General features: G+C 41.8%; 1 protein-coding gene across 1 annotated transcript; it reads right to left on the bottom strand.

The window, feature by feature from the left end:
* Window positions 1-943: 943 nt before the first annotated feature.
* LOC119742467 (leucine-rich repeat and WD repeat-containing protein 1-like) lies at window positions 944-19,176 on the bottom strand. The gene is made up of 15 exons (XM_038218398.1): window positions 19,029-19,176; window positions 16,755-17,674; window positions 16,223-16,354; window positions 15,151-15,264; window positions 14,312-14,464; window positions 13,044-13,772; window positions 11,786-11,906; window positions 9,943-10,049; window positions 9,170-9,383; window positions 8,223-8,292; window positions 7,632-7,772; window positions 6,086-6,216; window positions 4,606-4,761; window positions 3,550-3,659; window positions 944-2,620 (listed from the first exon to the last, which is right to left on the bottom strand). Exons 2-15 carry the CDS (start codon window positions 17,664-17,666, stop codon window positions 2,468-2,470), a joined length of 3,243 nt encoding a protein of 1,080 aa, XP_038074326.1. The 5' UTR covers window positions 17,667-17,674; window positions 19,029-19,176; the 3' UTR covers window positions 944-2,467.
* Between the last annotated feature and the right edge of the window lie 40 nt (window positions 19,177-19,216).

Raw genomic sequence — 19,216 nt, 5'->3', positions numbered from 1 at the left:
GGTTTGAAATGCATGCGTAAAACTGTTTGTATAACGTTAGTCAAATGAGGTATCTTAGTATTTTCGAAAAAAAAAAAAAGGAAGAGTTTTCACTATACAAACAAGTTGTCATATCGCTCCAAAGGCGGATCCAGGAGGGGGGGCCCAAAAAGGGCCATGCCCCCCCCCCCCAAAAAGTGACGTCACAATAAAGGCAGGCAATGAGTACTCCACAATATTTTCCTCAAAAAACAGTGGTCAGAAATTGCCTGAGATCGCACCACATAGCATCTAGGGGCCCCGAACCCCACGCCGTAATTTTTTTGGACCCACTTTTTGGGGCCCAATTTTTGTTTTTTTCCTCCCCAAAAAACTGTGTTCTGGATCCGCCCTTGTTATCACTCATAATACCTCTTGGCTATTAAACACAAGTCATGATTGGCACTACAGTAAAAACGTCATATGTATAACAATTACGAACATCGCTATAACGAACATTGGAACATCCCCTTTAGCTCCTGAAGTATTTGATTTTATTATAATGCACCATGGCTATAACAAACGACCACTACAACGAAAATAAATTTACGGACCTCATTGCCTTCGTTATAGTGGCGTTCTACCGTATTTCACCAATTTGTGAAATGGTGTCAACCTATCGATCACCTAGTCAGGTGGCTTGTGATTGTGTTGTGACTGGCTTGTGATTGGTTTGTGATAACTTATGATTGACTTGTGTTTGGCTTTTGATAACTTATGATTGACATGTGATAACTGCAAACTGTTTTGCAAACAACCATTAGTTTTTGCGTCAATGATCAGACACTATCAAGGGAGGGAACTTCCCAGAACTTTGTTCATAATTCAAACAATTGAAAGTTGGTTGCAAGGGTGCAAAATAAAAGTTGGTTGCAAGAGCGCAAGCACCATCTAACAATAGAGGTAGGAATTGACAAATCTAGAGTTCACAAAACAACAAAACTGGTTTAATTGAAACAGCTATGCTCTCTATCAAAGTCGGGGAGAAAAAGACCATTTCGTCGCGTCAGTGCAACAAGGTCGTAACTCGATTCTTCAAGAAAATCTATCTCACGGGAATACGTTCCGTGCCCAATGTCGCATCTCAACGCCCATTGACTTTGTGTGTACATCCGGGTTACTTTAATGGGATACGACCTTTTGACATTGAAAACTCGCGTTACACGTACATGACGTCACACGCCATTTTAGGAGATACGACGTTGTTGCACAGACACAATGATTTCTAAAGACTAATTTTTTTTCAAGTTTCGGTATGTACATGTATATCTTCAAAAGTTTCAGCGTCCCAAGAAAATTCATTTACACGTTTTGTTATTGAACATTTCATGATGAAAAAATTATTTTCACAGTTTTCATTATAGTGAATTTACTGATTCAGTCGATTCTAATCAAATTCTAATCAAGTTCTGGATCCAACGGCATAAAAAACACGATTCCAAATTTGAGAGCATTCACAATTTTGCACAATTCAATCATTAAAAATTCTCAAGGTATCCCATTGCAATATTCTGTACATTATAAAAAAAAAGTTATGTACTTTTTTTTTAGACCAAAAGACAGCCATCTTTGACTTCGCTTGCATATACGCCATGGCAGGGAGTGAGGCGTTGTAACCAAATAGACAGGTGCCTCAGACACGATGGCACTCTTTACTGTACATTGTATTCCAGAAACCTGACCAAGATGGCAGCCAGTCTCAATGCTCCAGTCCTTCTAAGACTCCGACAATGTAAGCCCAAAACATTTCATAAAAAAACAAAAACACAAAGGCTTCTTTCAAAAACAACAAAACAAAAGGAAAACAGTTCATGATATTTGTAAACAATATATATTGATACAGCTCAGACCAACTGTCAAAAAGTGAAAGCATTTTTATGTCCACATTTCTGAGGCTTTTGCATTTTACTCTTTTAAACAGAGCTGAAACTCGTCTCCATTTGCTCAGCAGAGATGACTTTACTAGCAGGGAAAAACAAGCATACCACCGAAATAAGCCCGTTCGGTATCTCGATGAAGTAGTCCAGGTCAAAGGTCATTTGGGATAAAATCGCAAACGTGATGTTACGTGATGTTACGCGAACGCCCATTCTGCTCGTGTGTGCATTTAATTATCCCAAATGACCCCTGACCCATATCACTGTGCGCAGTTGAAATACCGAACTGGCTCATTGGCGTGATACTTCTGAACGATTCTCAACTGATTCACGCTTAGCAGGAGTAATTCTTCTAAGCAAAATATTCTGCTTACAGCTCTCTAAAACTTAAATCTACACGTAAACACTTTTAAAATGTTCACTGATATTGGAAACATCGGTTCAAATTTTAAGCAATCTAATCCAGTTTCACACCCCCCCCCCCACCCACCGAAAAAATCTATTCACAGGATGTTTAAAAAAAATTCAATATTTCTACAGCTTCAGTAATTATGGCTTCCGTGATGGACTCACTATAATTTACGCCATATGCAAATGACGTTCCTGTTGGTGACTGACACGATGTATTTGCAGTCGGAGCTGATAGCGACGTCGTTGATGATGATGTGATCATTGGAGGAGGTGGAGGCGTTGTCGTTGGGCTGCTCGTCTGGCCAGTACAGTAACTACAGTTTGAGGGGGACGGGAGAGAACAAGGTTATTAAATGAAAAAATAGTTCTTCATCTGATGATACTTTCTGTCAGGACAAAGTGAACCTTTAAACATGCCAAATAGATTTTTGACAGTAGTTTTACAGTGTGTAAATGGCTGCATGGTTTTCTAGGAAAGTACAGCTCACTGATAAATGCTCAACATTTTATGAGTACAAACTGAGTCCTATTTCATGGTCCTGCTTAACATAAAAAGCGAAGAATCCCTGCAAAGTTTAAGCAGAAAATTCCATACTAACAATCAGCCTGTTTCACAGGTTCAAGGGTCCACATTTTGTGCAACTTTCTACTCCTCTTAAATGTATGAAAACTAATAGATAAACATATAGGTTTCTATGAGTTATACAGATTACTTTAAACAAAGGAATAGGCTCTGAAGTTTGAAATATACAGTGAAATCTCGATAAGTCAAACTCTGATAACTCAAAATAACTGTTAAGTCAAACAAAGAATACATTCCCTTCAGTAGTATAACAATGATATACAACCCTGCTTAACTCAAACTCTGCTTAAGTCAAAGTTTGAACCTGTTCCCTTGAGGTTTGACTTATCCAGATTTCACTGTAGGTTTTTATAGGTTTTAAAAGTTTCCCGGTGAGGCCTGATGAACTTTTAACTGCTCCAATTCATCTCCTAAGGTAGATCCTTAACCCTAACCGAACTCAACCCACCAAAGTTCAACAGCAGGTTTTGTTTAAATCTGTTGGGATAGGTACAGTACCCCTAAACTGATGGTCTTTTACACTGGGGTTGGCATACATCCAGAAACTAAGTCCAACAGTGTGTGTGTATTATTTCCCATGTGGGTGTTGGAATTTGCCAGAATGGGTATGGTTCCTAGTAAATTGGGCTGGGGAGTTAGGGTTAAGGTACTGGTACTGACATGTTGAGGTTTCCTGGTGGTGGGTGATTTGACCGGATTGACTGGCAGCTTGGAGGTGTCGTACACCCAGATCTTGCCTTCATCATCACCACTGACTAGAGACCCACATCCTGGAGGGAGAGGTAAGATAAGACAAATATGAACACAATACAGAATAATTGATGAATAATGATTACAAAATGTCTAGTGATGAAAAGTGTGGTCAGTAACCATGTCAAAGTTCACAGAGCACTTATTTTAAATGTCTCAAAGGGCTTCACAATTCATATAGGTTTTTCCGGCCAATTTCTTAAAATGTTCATTCACTTCTGAAAATCGGTCATTCATTTTCGTCTGAATTTCAGAATCGCTCTGAACACGCGTTTGATTTTTGCTGCCAGAGCATTCGATTCCATTTCAGTTCAATCAATTAAGTGATTGAGCAGAACCTTTCGTTTATGTCCATTCAGATTCGTTTATACGACTTCTTTTTTGCTTTTAGAGGGCGATTTCAAATATTCACCATTCTATTTCACTGTTAGTTTAATGCCATCGGCACCAGATACAATTAAGAGTTTCTTTTTCATTAATCGTCAATCAAATTTGCTGAACCTGATGCTTGCGTAAATGAATGCGCAGGAAACGTAATTGGCTGTCTGTTTCTCAAAACCGAATGCACGGACAGTGAAAATGATTGAACTTTCATTGAATCTAAAAGGGATTAGACGCCCATGCAAATTCAGACGAAAATGAATGACCCATTTTCAGAAGTGAATGAACATTTTAGGAAATTGGCCGAGAAAACCTACACCTCTGTTCAACCAATCATGAAATCAGTTCAATGCAGCAATCCAAGATCAGCGTGATCTGTTCTCTGCCCTCACAGTTACCTGTTTATACTTCAAGATGAAGAGATGGGATTGTGTTGTAATGTCTTGCCCAAGAACACAAGCACGGAGGTTTCCGCTGGAGTTTGAGCACTGGACCTCTACTGGCGTGTTGGACACACACCACTGTGTTCTAGGGCCAAAGATACAACCATCCTCTAACAAGAGTCAAGATCAATTCTAAACCCACCTTGCCATGTGCCAATATCCAGATAGACACTGTCTGAGTCACACCACTGCATGGTGCACTGTGGAGTGACAGCCACTTCCTTGTTGTTGGGTTTCTTCTTGACTGCGTCCACCAGGTTCCAGACGTGGATGGCTCCATCGCAGGCAACTTTGCTGGCTGCAGAGGCGAAAAAAAAAGAAAAAAAAAATCAGTTCAGGAATAACGTGCTTGATCTCACAGAAGGCATTTACACTACTGTGCACCACCAAACATTTGCCTTCAAAGGACCATTCCCCCCCCCCCCAGTCTAAGTCTTAGACAGTCTAAGGCCGTCCTCAGGTCGAACTTGCGACGAGCCAGAAAAGTCGACGACTGACTTTTCAGGATCAAATCGCACATGAACTACGCCCATCGGAAACATTTCCGTCGCCGATTTTTTGCGACGATATTAAGACAATCGATACCAGTAGGCGCAAAAACAAATCAACAGTCGCAAAAAAACATTCAATCACAGTGGACCTGTGTGAAGTTACGACGTTGTGCGTTGTTCCCAGTGCATTACATACCATGTGACTATATATTACCACACATTCTCTTGCCTCCATGTACAAACTGTTCACAAACAACGTCACAAATTGCTACAAACAATTATTGTCAACTGTATGATGTATTTTGTTTGCTTTTCGTGGACAGTTAAGATTTGGTACTTTTTTAAAGGACACTTAGAGAGTTTCTTTTTGGTCAATTTTGGGGGGGACCGACCGACAGACCGACCAACACCAAAGTGACTTAAAGAAGTTCTGTTGCCAGAGCTTAAAAATAGAAAGTGGGGCCTGGAACGCAAATAGTCTGGCCCCATTCAAGAGTTTACAACTTCTAAAATAGATTCAGGCAATATGATCGAAACAGCTTCTTGGTGAATAAGGTCTATTGTTAAGCTGCACCCATGTTGTCCATGATTTCAAACAGAGAGGAATTTGGGTCTGGTAGACGATAGAAAATTGGTCCATTTGTGAAAAGTGATGGTATACAGGGTGAGTAAGAAAAACCGAAACCCAAATGTCAGGACCATTGTTTTAGTGAAGTTCTGCATGTAGCACTTTCAAAATCTAGGATATGAAAGCCCAATTCATAAGCTTAAGTTTATGTCCACTGATCACAAAAAAGTTCAGTGTTCTTTCAACAAATCGAAAAAGAATCACATAAGGATGTGTGTGAATTGTTTTTGTTTTGCTGAAAGAACGCACACCTTTTTTGTGATCCGTGGACAGAGCTTTAAAAATGGTGGTTGTGTTTAAAACTCTGTAACTTGAAAAGTACATGAGTGATTTGAATGATGCTTGTACTCAAAGAAAGCTTATGAATTGGGCTTTCATATCCTAGATTTTGAAAGTGCTGCATGCAGAACTTCACTAAAACAATGGTCCCGGCATTTTTTTTTTTTTTTTTTTACTCAGCCTTTCGTCCGGTGTTGCATACTTCAACTCTTGTGTGTCCTTACCGACTAGTTTGTCATTAAGCAGTGCCAGTCCATCAATCATATCCCCCTCGCCTTCTTCCTCTTCGTCGTCTCCCTTGATAGCCTCGGCCAGACGAGCCTTGCTGGGCAGCAGAAACTCCACCGCATGAGGCCTGACAATACATCAATCCAAATATTAACTAGAGGTCCGCGTTTGTTGTTACAAATGCAGAGTGGTCGGGTAGACAACTATTTCATTAGACGTTGTCCAGTTAAGTTATGAATATGTTTATGTCATATGTTTTGATTTCAGGCTAATGTCTTCATTTTGAATTCACCTAACTTTGACCTTCGAGTAGAACCGGAAGTAAAGGTCAAGCGATTTCACGTACACAACAAAAAATGTTTATCAATTAATGGTTTATCTGATTACAAGGTTGGAACATAATTAATCATTTTGTTCAAGAGTTATATGTGAAAAAATAATCGTAATTTTTTTAACGAAAATCGCTTGTTAATTGACACCCGATAAGATAACGTCATAATGACGTCAGAGTAATATGCACCACTTTGGATGAAGGCCAATATATATTGAAAGTTACAAGTTTATATCATAAATCGTTTAAGAGAAAACCCGCGGAAACGTGTTGTATGGAAAAAAAAGAAACAAAGATTAATCATAACAGCTCTAAACAGTGGTCAGGTTTTGCCTGACCACTTACATAGACTCCTAAAAATGGTGTGTCAATATTTTGGGATTTTTTGGTTGGGGGTTGTGGTATCGGGGAAAAATATCTGTTCAAACCGAAATTGCTTTATTCCATAATTATTATGAGTTTATCAATAAGACATTTTACAGTGTAGACAAAAAGCCCACAATAAGCAATTGGATAATGTGCATCTATCTCAAAGGCAACGTCGCAATTTATAATCCAAAATGCTTACTTGGATTAAAGATTGTAATTGGGACTAAACACCCCGTGAAATTATTCTGTCTGGCTTGCTGTCATTTAGAAGAAATCAAGAAATGTAGGTGATTTCCAACGATCAGTCAATTGACTGATTTTTGCAATGAAGAGTTCTATTGATGAGATCGTGTTTCAAGATCAAACATTGTGCGTGGTTTTTCACTGTATTCTCAAAAAGTGTAATATCCGCTGAGCTGAAACTTCAACAGGTTAGGTTTTGAACATTCTTCGTTGGATCATGAGTGGTGTTAAGGCCAACAAAAAAATACTCGGTCTCTGGTCAGACCAAAGTTCCGGAATTGACGCGGCCACGCGGCTTTTTTTTTTTTTTTTTTTTCTTCAAGCTTGGATTGTACAGACAAGGTGGGGTACTATTTTGTTTTTTTGGTGTCCTCATGTACATTGGTGTCCTCCATAATTTGCCTTGGAGCTTTCGATCATTTGCTTTGGTGCAATTTCCCATTCCTTGGTGCTCTTTGGTAAAAAAAAATGAGGAGGTGCGGAAATAGGGGGCGCTGTTGGAGCTACCGCGGAACATTTTGGAAAAAAAAGAGATTGACCAGAGACCGACTTATTTTTTTTTTTTGCCTAATAGTGGAAATGACAAAACGGCGACCTACCTTCCTTTCTTGCCCACAGGCTGCTTGTTATCCGTCCTCCATCCGTAGCAACCGTTCTCGCATCCGGCCAAGATGAAGTCAGTCGAGGGCAGTGCAACGAGGCCCAGCACGCGACCGGGGGCTGCAAGGTGGTACAGCTTTCTGTAAATGCAAATAACTTGACATTAAAATATCTTGAACTGAAGATGTTCATACGGAGTGGATGCTAACTGTTTATATCCATTCTTCAAATACACCCAAAATGGAAAACTGACTAGGTACGTTATAAAAATATTAAAGTTGAACAAAGAAATTGACTGGAGCGGGGTTTGAACTTGTGACATTGCAGCATTAGCATCGTGACTTTGGGCGTGATCCCTGCCTACATGGCATATGACAGGTTTATGGCTTCTAATAAGCGCCCCTTGAACAAAGACAACGACTAAATCACGGAACCGCGAACATAGGGCTGGATAGCTCAGTTGGTAGAGCACCGACACAGCAATCAGGAGGTAGCAGATTCAAACCCCATTCCAGTCAATATCTTTGTTGTGATTTCTGAATATGTGTTGATATGAGACACCAACCATTCCAATTTGTCACCTTACTTACTTTGTTTTACATTTGTACTCGGGTCCCTCAGGTATGCCAATGTCCCAGATGATGATGTCTTCTGATCCGCCTGAACACAGAGAAATAATCATGAAAACCATTAGTATCAACATGAATGATTTTTGTCTTCGGATCCACCTGAACACAAAGAAATAATTATGACAGTTATTAGTTCCAAAATGAATAATTGTAATTTTCTGGGCTGAGGTAGGACCGGTGCTCATCGTCTAACAACGATAACTTATTCATTATTGGGATTTTCCCTTCGCCAACCACAGCAAGCTCAGTGGTCGAGTAGTCTGCAATAATAAGCAAGAACGGGGGTTAGAGTCCCACCCGAGTTAGCTTGTGCATTTTTCTTGCAAGCCCTGGGACAACACTGAGTTTACAATTTTTACAAAATACGTTGGTGAAGGGCAAAATCCAGTATTGTAAGCAAATTTCACATGAAAGCCAGTTTCACATGTCACCAAATTTCACGTAAAAATTTCACATAATTAAATGTCATGTGTAAGTAAATTTCATATGTAAGGAAATTTCATGTGTAAGCTAATTTCACACATAAGCGCATTTCACATGTAAGCAAATTTCATAAGTAAGCAAATTCCACATGTCAGCAATTTTCACGTGTGAGCAAATTTCACATGTGCGCAAATTTCACATGTAAGCAAATTTCACATTTGCGCAAATTTTACGCGTAAGCAAGTTTCACATGTACACAAGTTTCACATGTAAGCATACTTCACATGCAAGCAAATTTCATGTGCAAGCATTTTTCACATACAAGCAAATTTCACGTGTCAGCAAATTTCACGTGTCAGCATATTTCACATGTCAGCAAATTTCACATGCAAGCAAATTTCACGTGTCAGCAAATTTCACGTGTCAGCAAATTTCACGTGTCGGCAAATTTCACATGTAAGCAAACGTTAATGACAACTACTCACACAGCAGCCATGTAGAATGTTCCGGGTGGAACAGCAGTGAGTTGATGGGCCTGGGCCGACGGTCTCCTTTGATCTCAGAGTAGCACAGCAGCTGGTTAGTGTGGAGCAGCTTGACACTGCCCCGCGTCCCCGCCACGGCTAGGATGTTGACGTTGCTAGCGTTACCCTCCTCTAGCTCCATGGGGATGGTTGTCCAGGAAACGCAGTAGAACTCCTGTGGGATGAGCCATGAAACAGCAATCAGTTGGGTTTTTATTTTGTTTTACTTTTTTAATTTTGTTTTAATAAAAGACACAAGCCAAGTTGATAATAAGAATTTTTAAAACTCCAACACACTTACGGAAGAATCTAAACACTGGTACCCAACTGTTATGATTTGTATATTATTTCAGGTCAATCCAGTCAGTAAGAATATTAGAATGCCCTGGTCCAGCGTTACGGTATTTGACTCATATACAATGATGCGTGGGTTCGAAACCTGCCAGGAACATAGTGTTCGTGCCCTTGGGCAAGACACTTAAAAACTATTGCCTCTCTCCACCCAGGAGTATGAATGGGTACCTGTGAGGGTAGAGGCCGAACGTACGTAGATATCAGCTGCCGCGTGGTCTCGTGGCCTGATGAACGGGGTAATAATTGTGAACGCTTTGCGATCGTTGATACGATGGAAAGCGCTAACAACTATTATTAGTAAGCAGTTTGCAATAAACTAGAACCTCATCCAAAAGAATAAACTTTTATTTGCATGTTTTTTTTCCATTTATCAAGCTGACCTCTTTGTCCTTGGCATGTTGGTACTTCTTGAGCACCTTGCCGGTGCTGCAGTCTGTGATGCACACCGTGTTGCCTCCGCATGAAGCAACCGTCCACTTACTGGTTCCTGTACAATGACACACAAGCAACAATCTAGTAACAAAGTAGAACGCACTCAGAGAGCGCACACCTCCGCCTAGGGTAAACAATTTCCCGCCATTACACACAGCACCAATGCACAAATGTGGTTTCTAAAACAAATCATTGAACTCAAAACATTTTGTAGTTTACATGTAAATGCATGCGTTGGTCTACCTTTCTACCCTCCATTGTATAAAATGGTCTAATCCATTGACCTGTGTGGTAAGATTAGGTGGGTGACAAGGCATACACCAAGCTGGTCACACAGGGTGAAAGTTTTCCATACGATAGATGAAAAATCCTGAAAAAAAATTCCTGCATCCAGACGCAGATCATTTCCAAAATCTAATCGATTTGTGCTTGTACCAAGGACCACCCCTAGAAAAACTTTCATGAAATCGGCCCACATCTTTTAGAGTTCTCTTGTTAACAGACAAGATAACATAACCTCCTTGGCGGAGGTAACAATGTAAAAAAAAAATTGCTACATGTATGTGCATTGTTCAGGCTTTCAAGCCGACCCAGGTGAAAAAGTAGGATCAAAATTTAAACAAAAAAAGGACAAAAGTACGACTTTAGAGGACAAAATCAGGATAAAAGTAGGACTTTTGTGGGCTTTCAGGAGTAGTTGATAATCGCACATATCCACAGCATCATGAGCCTCATTTGGCATGTTCTGTACTCATAACACTTGTGCTCCATCCTCAACTAAGCTCTTGGAAGTACAGTTGCAGTACTCCTGCGCCCAAACCCTTCATTGTGTGATTTACATATGACAGTGTGTAACACTGTTATGAAAAATACATTCAATGAGATTTCATTTTTCGAAGTTGTAGGACAAAAAAGTAGGAATTTCAAGAAAAGAGTACAAAAACCCTAGGGAAAAGTAAAGTAGGAATACTTGAAAGCCCGATTGTTTTACAATTCTGAAATTCAATTTTGTGACTGCAAGATTCAAATATTCAATTGCACAAAGAAATTGAACAGGGTGAGAATTGAACAAGTGCCCTCCGGAAGTACGGACGTTCTACCAACTGAGCTTTCAAACCCAAGATTATCAGTAAATACCAACTTTGCCAATACCTTTTAAGAATGCAGCTTGCCAGTATTAAACCATTGCTATGACGTCACACTATTGTTCAAAGTGTGGATTCGGATCTACAAATCTGTTACGCTGGTCACAAAGTGTGGATTCGGAACGAAGAATCTTTAGTAAAGTGTGGTTTCAGAATTACGAATCCAAACTTTGAACATGTCGGACAATTGTTCTCCATAATGAGCATTAATAGGACTGTCTGCATTAAAACTTTCTTTCCGTAATTACCAATGCATCTTCACTGTCAGATTCATTCTTCACTTCAAAAAACTAGTCAGAAAGAAATCCTCATCTGAACTATCCATGTTGATGTAAGGAGCCTACACACAAAATGATTTCGTTGTACGAGTGTGGTGATACACATGCTAAACACGCAACAATGCTTGATTACGTATAAGAGCCTCGAAAAATTCGACACGAGATATGCAAGTCTTTTCATCTCCACTTACTGGACTGTTAATGCCAATACTTCTTTTGACGCAATGGTTTAAGTCGGAGAATACACTCGCAAGTGTGGATTCTTAATTTACGAATTCACTCCGCGCTTCGCGCCTCGTGAATTCTTAAACTACAAATCCACACTTTCTTGTGTATTCTCCTCAATATCATCAATCATATGCACTGACCTGGTTTTTCTAGGCTGGGCTCAAATGAACACTTCCAGACATTGGTCTTAGCGTCCGTGGGGTCATTCTCCATGGAATGGCAGCGTAGCATGTGGATCACCTCGTAACCGCTCGAGACTTTCTGTATTTGAATAAAAAAACAAAACCACAAGAAACACTATAAGTTTGGTGGAATTTCGAAGAATCACGGCAAATATTCACAAGTCTAGCTACTCGAGAAAGAAAAGTTTTCAATTCTGGCATAATCCCACAAAATATTTTCAGCCATATAATATTTTCCCGAATCCTTTTTTGTGGGGGGGGGGGGGGGGGGGAGTTTTATTGTAAATTTATAAGAGCTCTATGAGATTTCTGTGATATACCTCGTGTAAAATTAGTTTTTCAAATGAAGTTTGGAGTAACATGGTCCTCTTTATTATAAGCCCATGCCATCTTGACACACTTTACAAACTTTGTGAATATTATTCTTTTGTAACTTTGGGAACGGTGATAAAACACAATTGGGACATTAATCCCACTGACAAATAATCCTAACCCTCCAGGATATTCTGGTTAAAAAACCTGGCTAAACGCAGCAACATGCAACACTTGGCTATGTGACAAGCCTGCCCAGTGTAGCAAGATCCATCAGCTCAAAAGCCTCGAGGCCAAAACTGCCTCAGAGTCTGTGGTCCTCGAACGCAGCAGGATACAACTGTGGCATTGTTCAATGGGACTAGCTCTCATTGTCTCAGAATTGGCCGTTTATGCACTCCAGTGTTGATGGCTCAATGCAGCGAGGTTCCACAGACTTTTACACCAGATGCTCTGTGCTGCATCTGGCAGCAACACCAAAAGTGTTGCAAATTCGAACAAAACTAAATTGTGTATTGTGTTTTTATTTAAGTGAGCCTACACTTTGCCTTAATTAACCCTAACTCCCTAGCGTCTTTTACTAGGAACTGGACCAAGTTCCATCAAAATCCATCAATCATTGTGCTTCCAATACAAAACTGTACATGACATAATGGAATCCACCACTGACACACTGGTTGACATTCGTGGACTTGCTACACATGGCTTTTATCACAATAGCAGTACAGGAAGCTAGGCAAAATCAATCGGATACCCCTAGCACTGCTTCAGGCCATTAGGCCCAAGTCCATCATACTCCATCAATATTTAGCCCCGCCAGGCCTCCTGTACCAAGTCCACCAAAATGGAGGGATGGATTTTGATGGAGTTGGGGTGGTTAGGGATAAGAAACAAATTTGTGCACCTTGTCTTTCTTGCCTGTACTATTCACCACTGATGATTTGGTAGGTGTTGATTTGGCAGGTGTTACTTTAGGTTTCGGCGCTGTGTCTGTCTTCTCTTTCTTGGTGTACTTCCCTCCGGTGCCCGCCGGCCTTCCTCGCCTCCTCTTGACCGGCGCATCTTCCTCCTTGATCTTCTTCGGACTTGGCTCCTCCCCGTTCGTGGCGCCGGCATCCTGCGGGACGGGCCTCTTGACGACGATGACTTTGACCGGGCCCTTGATGGGCGTCTTCAGAGGCGACTTGCTTGGAGTTTGGGCGGCAGGCGACTTGTTAGCCGAGGCGGGGGATTGGTTCCCGGCTGGGGACTTCTTGGGCGTGGTGAGCTTGGTGGGCGTGGCAGGCTTGCCGGGCGTGGCAGGTGTGTCTGCCGGCGCTTCGGGTTTCCCGTCCTCTTCCATGGGCGTTTCTTCATCCTGGTCTGGTTTCGGGGCCTGGGCTACCTTGCCCATGACCGCTGCCTCTAGACTTGCCGCCAGTGAGTTGGCCTCATCCGATGCCCCTTTCTCTTTCTCCATGGGGGCGGGGCTGGTGCTCGCCGGCGATTCCTCTTTGACCGGGAGCTTGATGCTGACCTTGTTGCCGGACGCCGGAGTCTGGCCGCCAGTCGTCGAGCCCTGGATCAGCTCGGGGACGGTCTTGCGCCAGTAGGCTGTCTGGGTGGCCACGTGCTTTTCGGCAAGAACTGTCAGCTGTCAAGAGAGAAAAAAGGGTCAACAAACGGTCAAGATTACTTAATTCTAGATGACAAGGCTGTGACAAAGGTTTGAAATAGAAAATGTGTTAAGGCAAAAATTTTCAGTCGACTTCTGATATACAGCCAAACGCCACAAATACTGATTTCCCAAGAGTCATTTCAACAGCATTTGTGCAGTATTTGTTGTCGAAACCTTATATATTTCAATACTCCGGTGTGCACTGGAACGTAAAATGTCGAACAATAGGTTGTGCCCAACGGCCGATTCAAGATCAACACACGGTCCGCCTCCACAGACTTCACAGACTCTGTGTGTGTACAAAAGGCACAAGGGATTAGCGTGTTTAGATATCACACGGAGGCGAGCCGAGGCAATTTTGACCTTTTAATGACATTTTAACCAGTCAGCCATGCGTGCGTATAAAAACAGCTAGTGCATGTTATCACAGTCTTTGACGCGAGCTGGTTAAGTCCTACATTTCAGACAGTATGCGCGCTGTCATTAGGAGATGAGGCAGAGAGGCCAAGCCTTACCATGTGATGGGTGAACTCCACCAGTGAGCTGGGTCCGTACTGGATGCAGTCCTTGAGACGTTGGACAAACTCTTGCTCCAGGGCCCTGGTCTCGGCCTTGTTGAGAGGCATCTCGTTGCGGGCCGCAAACTCCTCCTCCCAGATCTTGAGCAGCTACAAAACACAGCAGAAATAAAAATGATAAAGTAACTCTTTTCCCCCTACTTTGAGGCCTGCAGAGTTATAATTCAAGCCAGAGATTCCCAAACTGACTTCTAATTTACAGAAGACTAATTGAAATAAGGTGTGCATCGGAACTAGGTACCGAAGTACCCAACCGTTAATGCTGGGAGACGGTTCCAGATCATGGGATCAGGCACCCGTTACCAAATTTATAAATTACTTAGCAACTTCTCGGAAAATGAAACGGAAAGGTTTTAAAAGTCATTTGTGAGGAAATGTCAAAATAAATAAGACATTTTTAATTGTTATGACACTTGCAAAAGTTTACACCGTCAAGCTATAAAGCTCACTGTACACACTTGTATCTTGATGCATTGACAAACCAAAAATAGAAGTATTATCGTGTCGGGAGCTTTATGAATAATCTGAACTTCAACTTCCAAGATGTAGTAGTATTATCATGTGGACCTTTATGAACAATCTAAACAGCAACTTCCGAGATTTCAATGTTGGGGTTAGGTTTACCTAACCTTAGGGTACCTGTGTTTTTTTTTTTTCAATCGGGTACCCCATTTCTGTACTACCCGTAAATGCACACCTCTTAGTAGATTAGATTCTACATTCCTACGTGAGATTTCTCCCTGGTTGCGTACTTTATCGCTCCCAGATAGTCTCACCTTTTCTTTGAGTACATCTTCCATGGTCTGAATGGTGTCTCTGATGTCCACGTCTTTACCGTTCAGTTTCTTGAGTTTTGGCAGCAGGTAGACGGCAATGTACTGATCAGGAGGCTGCACAGGGAACAAATTACACCACGACCCATCAGTTTATGGTACAAAAAATGACAAAACATGTAACCATACGTGTGCTTCTCTCAAAATTGAATGATTCACTATTGTTTTATTATTGGCCTTTCAAGGTTGAAATTTTGAAGAACGGTTCATTAACCAAAACCTTCCCAAATCCTTCAAAATCTTTTTTGCAAAATGGTGAATTTTGCAGGATTGAGGCTATATGGCAAATATTTGTCTGATTTTGGAGGATGCACTGTGTCATGGTCTTGGGCCGGACCCTGTGTTGTTTATGCTCAACCGTACATAAATTTAGGCCAAATTATACTGCTCAGGATGTCACTGGCACTCAACATATTGACAGTGATTGCAGGAGGATTTTGCAGGATTGAGGCAGAGGTCACCCCTCCAAGGACCACATTCAAGCAATAACAGATGATTCTGGAGGATTCAGGCTGCATGCAATTTGTGCATGGAGACAGTTGGAGGATTTTGCAGGATTGAGGTTGCATCATGGCCAAAATGCCTAGGAAGTAAGGGTTAACCCCAACAGAACTCAATTTGCCAGGATGGGTATGGTTAGGGTTAATGTGATTCTTGGCGGGGTGACCACTGCCTCAATCCTGCAAAATCCTCCAGCAATCACTGTCAATATGTTGAGGCAGAGCCAGTGACATTCTGGAGCAGTGCGGTGGACTTCATTTATAATCTAGGCCTAAATTTATGCCCTGCTGAGAATAAACAATGCAGGGTCCGGCCCAAGACCTTGACACAGTGCATTGCCATGTAGCCTCAAGAAGATTTGGGAGGATTTGGGAGGGTTAAGGATAATATGTTTACGTACATTTGCATAAAATGGGGAGTCACAAAATAGCTTGTGTAGGGTGCTTTTGACACACCATATTACAGGGTGTTCAGAAGACAGCGAACGCCCTTCTGGCTACAACCTCGCCCTTACGTTTAAGTCATTCTCCTCAATGTTCAGCTCTTCGAGATTGGAAAACTGTTCCAGGGTCAGTACGCTCTTCAGGCCGTTCTTCTTCATGTTCAAATATCGCAGTTTCTTCAGTCCAACTTGGGTATCAAAACCCTGGGGGGGGGGGAAATAAAAAAAAGAATTTTAATGTGATGTTTGAATTTGACAATTTCAAAGTCTTTTTGTTTTCTCTTTTTTATACAAAATAAAGGAAAGATTGTCAGAATAAGGAATGTGCTTTACAGCTATGGGATCGTACCGCTGGGAACGGGGTTGCATTTAAAGTGACTGACTCTAAAAGGGTAGCATGGTTCCCAAAAGAACCAAAAGTATTAAAGTAATAGAGAGAGAATTGTGGTTCTGAGAAGAACATTTCTTATGAAATATCCAAAGAATTCCCCTTAGAAAATATGAAAATGTAATAATCAGTTTTAAGGTAAACATGAACTGCCAGTGACTATTCATTTGTTAACACTGAGATTGATATGTGTCTGTCGGTCAGACGGCGCATTACCTTGATTTTGTTGAAGGACAGGTCAAGTTCCTCTAGGTCAGGCATGCGGGAGAACACTGCCGGGTCCAGGTTCATGATCTTACGGCCGGACATATCCAGGACTCGGATGTCTGAGAGCGAGATGCAGCCGGCGCAGTTGAGTACCAGCTGCTCCACCAGCTGGCTGCTGTTGGAGTACTTACCGGCCAGGGCGGACATGATACCTGGGGTGTAGCGCATGATGCCCGTCGTGGTGTGAACCGCCGTGTAAGAGGTAATCTTAGGTGGGGAGATCGGGGGCGGGGCCTGCTGGGGGTTGTAGGAGGGCACGCTGGAAGGGGGCTCCAAGGTAGGCATGGCATTCTGGGCTTGGGTTGGGTCGACTTGGGCCTCGGCCACCTGCTCAGGAACTGGTTCCACTGGTTCTCCTGGTTCGCCTTCAGGAACCTGTTCGGCGAGGGGTTGAGGCTCTTGCGGGACGGCTTCAGTCTGGGCTGCATCGCCAGCATCCAGGACCATCTGGGGGGCAGCTTCATCTTGGACCAGCTCCTGGGCGGGTTGAGCAGGCTCAGCTTCCGGTTGGAGGACAGGGGCGCCGTCGGCTGGGGTCTCTGGGAGGAGCTCTGGGGGAATGTTGTCCGCCTTGATGTAAGCGACCTGGTCCTGTGACACGGGGACGGCTTCCGTCTGGGGGACACACTCAGACTGCAGAACAGGAACGGCACCATCAGCCGGGATTTCAGGGATGAGCTCTGAGGGTTCCTGGGATACAGGCTCGGCCTGGAGCTGTTGAGCAGGTTCCATGCTGGGCACGGGAGCTGGTTCTGGGATCGGAGGCTCCGCCTCGAGAACCGGGGCAGACTCCTCAGCTTGGGGTACAAGGATGGGTTCAGTTGGTGCTAGCTCAGTTTGACCATTATTGCTATCCGCCATCTTTGGAGCTGGACAAAGAAAACAAAAAAATGAAACTACAGACCAATATCATAATTGTCAAATGCTAATTTGGTTCATATATAAATTGTTTCTTCATATATAACGATGTCAGACAGATTTTACTTAAACATTGTTATAAAGGTTAAAAAACCAGTCTACTAAAACAATTCTTTTTTAATAATTTTAAGCGAAACTAAAGTAAAAATTTCCTCTGTAACAACTGTTAATTTACAATGAAACATTACCTGCACTTCATATGCCTTTGCACTTTGCAGGTACAGAAATAATTAAAGATACACTTCACTAGGTTGAGATGTTCTGAAGTAATGTTATTGGTAAAATTTAAGTAAATGGATTATGTGAAAATTTATTGGGAAAAATATCCAGTGTCAACTTGAACTTAGAAGATAAGGTCAAGTAAAAAAAACCCCAACATTTTCTCGTCCCCGCTTGCTTCCTTTTTTTTAATTCCATACATTTGCAATTTATTTTGCAAGTTTTGTCAATATTGCTCTTTTTATTTCGATTAAAAATTGTTGAAACCTGTTGCCACTTTTTGCTTCGTATCATCTCAATAAAGGTCAGTCCTTGCAAAAATGATTAGACATGAATCTGGGACTGAGAAACATTTCCAATTTTGTTAGGAAATACTTAGGAAAATTTTTTCTTGAATCTCCATAGACTTTGTACACAACCGCTGAAGTGGCGTCAGGTTGCAACATTTTTTCCATCTGCCATGTCTGCCATCCTGGAAGAAAAAGTGTGGGGGGGCTGTCTCATTTTTGTTAAAAAACCTGGACGAGAAAGTCTCTTTTTGGCATTCACACTAAAATCATAATAGGGCCTATTTCAAAACCTAAAAATATCAATTTTTACTGCTTTTGCATAATTAAGTGCTAATACAATGACATAAATCATAAGAATTTGATATGGCAAAAAGTGCATGTGGTTGGTCTTAAAAGTTTTGACAAACCAATCCAAACATGCATGCAGTGCACAACATGTACAAACAGCGCCCTCTACAGACGGAAACGATTGTAAAAATGGCATGACAATTTGGGCAAAACACAAGTCAGTTTTCACATTAAAAAAGCGAAGGCTGGTTTGTGCCGCTGCACGAAAACGTCAAAGGAGTAATTAAAAAGCCTTCTGAAGTCCACATCGAATATTTCTTTGGATTTTAACAGCATCTGAAGGCGATTTTGAATCCTGGAAAAAAATTATGGCGGGCCGAGACGCGCCCCTGGTCCCGAAAAAAAATGTCGGGCAAATTTGAGCAGAAATGACGCGTCTGGCATTCGCGTTTTACTGCATTAAATTCGATTTGCTGTCACTTTGTAAGGTCTAAAATCTGATACTTACATATTTGTTAGCGATCTGTTACATTTATGGCAGCTAATGACAGCTGATCTTGCAGAAAACCCAAACTTTCAGAAGGCAATCTGTTCAAGAAAAAGTCGGGAGAGTGTGAACGCCGCGTCGCTTCACAAAAGAGAAAAAAAGAAGTGTGAGGGCGCTCTAAATCATTGAAAAGCGCCCTCTTTGAGACC

Source organism: Patiria miniata, unplaced genomic scaffold, assembly GCF_015706575.1.
Source record: "Patiria miniata isolate m_02_andy unplaced genomic scaffold, ASM1570657v1 HiC_scaffold_6, whole genome shotgun sequence".
Lineage (NCBI taxonomy): Eukaryota > Metazoa > Echinodermata > Asteroidea > Valvatida > Asterinidae > Patiria > Patiria miniata.
Note: the sequence above shows the minus strand (reverse complement) of the source record. Positions and strands in the feature narration are given on the sequence as shown.

Coding starts and splice junctions, on each gene's coding strand:
- LOC119742467 (XM_038218398.1), bottom strand. CDS start 17,666: ATGGCGGATAGCAATAATGGTCAAACTGAGCTAGCACCAACTGAACCC. Junction 13,773..14,311: donor TGGAGTTCACCCATCACATG/GTAAGGCTTGGC, acceptor CTCTCTTGACAG/CTGACAGTTCTTGCCGAAAA. Junction 8,293..9,169: donor ACATTCTACATGGCTGCTGT/GTGAGTAGTTGT, acceptor CTCTGTGTTCAG/GCGGATCAGAAGACATCATC.